The sequence below is a fragment of the Thamnophis elegans genome, unplaced genomic scaffold (genome assembly GCF_009769535.1).
Source record: "Thamnophis elegans isolate rThaEle1 unplaced genomic scaffold, rThaEle1.pri scaffold_413_arrow_ctg1, whole genome shotgun sequence".
Lineage (NCBI taxonomy): Eukaryota > Metazoa > Chordata > Lepidosauria > Squamata > Colubridae > Thamnophis > Thamnophis elegans.
Genome location: NW_022473885.1, coordinates 464 through 4,486, shown reverse-complemented (window position 1 = coordinate 4,486; position 4,023 = coordinate 464). Strand labels below are relative to the sequence as shown.

Here is a 4,023-nt window from a genome sequence, read left to right as displayed (position 1 = left end):
TGAGTTACAAGTCTGAGGAATTTTTTTTTTTCCAGTTGTGGATTCTCTGGCCTCCTTATCTCCAGAGGCCAAGCATCGTGTGAACCACATTTCTTGGTTTATTTGTTTTTGCAAGCCCAGCTTATCTGGATAACCTTTATATTGCTTTACAGGTAGAGTCATCCATAAAGATTATCCTCCAAATACTTTTTTTTTTTTAGAAAAGGATTGTCCAAAGTGCATATATATATGTCTTTTCTGATGCTCTCCTTGGTCAGTTTTAACTATCTGGTCTGCAAGGATCTTCTTTTGACTGTCTCTTTGCAGTGGTAGCTGCTGATTCTATTACAAATGTCGTGGAGCGAAGAGAAACTCACGCACACTTTCAACGGCATCAGGTTTACGACAAGATCCTCGCCGGAGCTTTTAAATTCTTTGGTTTCCTTTGATGCTAGAGAGGACGATATTCTGTTGGTTTCCTACCCCAAATCTGGTAAGCGTTCGTGTGGAATTTCGGCTGGAAGAGAATTGGTTATTCAGTTAAACGAATGAGAAAAAGATTGCGTGCAAGAATTCAGTCGGCTGAATTCGTTCAGTATTGTCGTAAGATGGGTGAGAAATTCTGTAGAATAAGAAATGCAACAAATGCAACTAACCAGATTAAAGGCTTGGGAAATGCATTCATGCACACGATAAACTAAGCTATGTTGGTTTAGATATTACTTAGATGGTTGGTTTTCTAAGTGCATAGCCCATCATGTGAATCCAATCCAATTGGTTAGTTTTTGTGACTACTGGATATTGTGTTGTTGTTAGTTGTGTCTGACCCATTGTGACCCCCCCATGGACAACGTTCCTCCAGGCCTTCCTGTCCTCTACCATCCTCTGGAGTCCATTCAAGCTCACGCCGACTGCTTTGGTGACTCCATCCAGCCACCTCCTTCTCTGTTGTCCCCTTCTTCTTTTGCCCTCCATTGTTCCCGGCATGAGGCTCTTCTCCAAGGAGTCCTTCCTTCTCATTAGGTGGCCAAAGGATTTGAGTTTCATCTTCAGGATCTGGCCTTCTAAAGAGCAGTCAGGGTTGATCTCCTTTAGGACTGACCTGTTGGATCGCCTTGCAGTCCAAGGGACTCACAGGAGTCTTCTCCAGCACCAGAGTTCAAAGGCCTCCATTCTTTGGTGCTCAGCCTTTCTTGTGGTCCAACTTTCACAGCCATACATTGCAACTGGGAAAACCATATAGGCACTTTTGATGGCAGGGTGATGTCTCTGCTCTTTAGGATACTGTCTAGATTTGCCATAGCTTTCCTCCCCAGGAGCAAGCCTCTTTTGATTTCTTGGCTGCAGTTCCCATCTGCAGTGATCTTGGAGCCCAGGAAAATAAAATCTGCCACTACCTCCAATTCTTCCCCATCTATTTTCCAGGAATTGAGAGGGCTGGATGCCATGGTCTTAGTTTTCTTAATGTTGAGTTTCAAGCCAACTTTTGCAGCTCTCCTTCTTCACCTTGATATCGAATATTGTCCAAAACAGAAAAAAATAGGTTTATTTGTGGTTTTGCAGTCAAGAACTTGGAGCCTTCTTCGAACGTTCCAGAAAATGGAAGTAAACATTTGGTGCTGGCAAAAATGTTAGAAATAGTGGTCATGTGATCACCAGGAAATGTAAATGGCTCTAAGTTTGGGTCGGTTCCTAAGCACCCGAAACGTAGATGTTAGGCTCAGAAGATCAGATCCACACCTGAAGGTCCAATTAAATTGGTTTATTGCTAATCATAGCAATAGCAATAGCAATAGCAGTTAGACTTATAAACCGCTTCATAGGGCTTTCAGCCCTCTCTAAGCGGTTTACAGAGTCAGCATATCGCCCCCACAGTCTGGGTCCTCATTTCACCCACCTCAGAAGGATGGAAGGCTGAGTCAACCTTGAGCCGGTGAGATTAGAACTGCTGAACTGCAGATAACAGTCAGCTGAAGTGGCCTGCAGTACTGCACCCTAACCACTGCGCCACCTCGGCTCATAATCATGCCTATGCACAGAAACATTCTCAACTAATGTCAGCACCTGCTAGGACTTAAATAGAAGTCAATAGAATTCAAGTGGGGGGAGGACTTAATTCACTTGTGGCTACGTAGAGATTCTTGGTTGATCCCTCTTTTAACTCTGCCCGCAAGTACCATCATTCCTTTTCCTACAGTGGTCAAGTGACTTCAGGGTGAGGGGCAATGTCAGTACTTTAAACCTGGGTCATATGTAGCTTTTCAGGGGTCTGTTGTAACTCTGAACTTTGACCTGTCGTATGTCAAGGACAGTGTTGAAATTCACATTTTTTTTACTACTGGTTCTGTGGGTGTGGCTTGGTGGGCGTGGCAGGGGATACTGCAAAATCCCCATTTCCACCTCACTCCTGGGGGAAGGGGACTGCAAAATCTCCATTCCAGTGGTGGGTTGCAAGCAGTATGCCCTGGTACGGGCGTACCGGAGCCAGCCCGGAGCACCGGATACCATTCCGGTACGGTGCTCCGCAGGGCCCACCCTCCCGCCCGAGCTCCTTACCTGTGTTTTAAGGCTTCTGCGCTTCTATGAGGACGCCGGCGGGCGCGTTCCAGGCGTACCAATTGGAACGGGATTTGAAATCCACCACTGCTCCATTCCCTCCCCACTCCAGGGGAAGGATATTGCAAAATCCCCATTCCCTCTCCACTCTAGGGGGAAGGCCATTCCCTCTCCACTCTAGGGGGAAGGATACTGCAAAATCTCCATTCCCACCCCACTCTAGGGGGAAGGATATTGCAAAATCCCCATTCCCTCCCCACTCTAGGGGCAAGGATACTGCAAAATCTCCATTCCCACCCCACTCTAGGGGGACTCCTGTCCCGGTTTGACACTCTGCCAATCCAATGCCTCTCTCCCTTCTCTCCCCTGTTAGGAACGCACTGGCTGGCGGAAATCCTCACACACATCTATGCATCCAAAGTGGCTTTGACTTCTCCAATTGAATTTGGAGACCTTTCCAAACTGGATCAACTGGATCGCCTTTCCTGCAAAAGGATCATTCCGACCCACTTGGACAGCAACCTGCTGCCACCAACATTCAAAGTCAAGCATTGCAAGGTTAAAAATTAACTCATTTAACTTAAGTTCTTGGGGACACAGTTGTTATCTGTCGGCCGCTGGCCCTCCCAGTAGCCAAAGCAGAGGAGGAGGAGGCATCAAGGGAACCTGGGAGCTCCGAGGGGGAAGAGGGAATGGAGTTGGCAGAGACAGAGGCAGAGTCTGGGCCGTCCGTCAGCCCTCAGATGAAAGTCTGGAGGTGGCTGATGAGGAAGAGGAGGAACCGCTGTCTCCAGTGCCTGATGCGCAGATGCACAGAAGGCAGAGGAAAGGAGAGCAATGGAAATCTGTGGGCTGGTCCTTGGGAGGAAAGAGCCACTGCTGCTAGCAAAGCCTCACCCTAGCTCTGGGGAATCAAAGGCAGGGGGCAGAGATGAATTGATGTGACAGACAACCATGTTGTTGATTTTATTTATATGCTGCTCTTTTCCCCCGAAGGGGACTCAGGGCGGCTCACAACTCAACCAGGGAAGGGGGATACAAACAGAAAATTAAAATGACACAAAAGCAATACATAATTTAAAATACACAACAGTCATACCAATTTGAGACGGGGGCAATAGTTCTTTAACCCCAGGCCTGTCTGAACAGCCAGGTTTTAAGGGCTTTGCGGAAGGCCTGGAGGGTGGTGAGGGTTCGAATCTCCATGGGGAGCTCGTTCCAGAGGGTCGGAGCAGCCACAGAGAAGGCTCTCCTCCGGGTAGTCGCCAGTCGACACTGGCCGGCGGATGGAATTCGGAGGAGACCTAATCTGTGCGATCTAATCGGTCTGGTGGAGGTAATTGGCAGCAGGCGGTCTCTCAAGTACCCAGGTCCAATACCATAAAGGGCTTTATAAGTGACGACTAGCGCCTTGAAGCGTATCCGGAGACCAATACGCAGCCAGTGCAGCTTGCGGAGGATAGGTGTTACGTGGGTGAACCGAGGTGC

At 48.0% G+C, this 4,023-nt stretch overlaps 1 protein-coding gene across 1 annotated transcript; it reads left to right on the top strand.

The window, feature by feature from the left end:
• Window positions 1-317: 317 nt before the first annotated feature.
• Window positions 318-3,093, top strand: LOC116523532 (sulfotransferase 1E1-like; the record flags this gene model as incomplete). The annotated part of the gene is made up of 2 exons (XM_032238644.1): window positions 318-472; window positions 2,909-3,093. Coding segments are annotated over exons 1-2 (327 nt in total), but the record flags the coding sequence as incomplete, so codon positions are not given.
• Window positions 3,094-4,023: the final 930 nt, after the last annotated feature.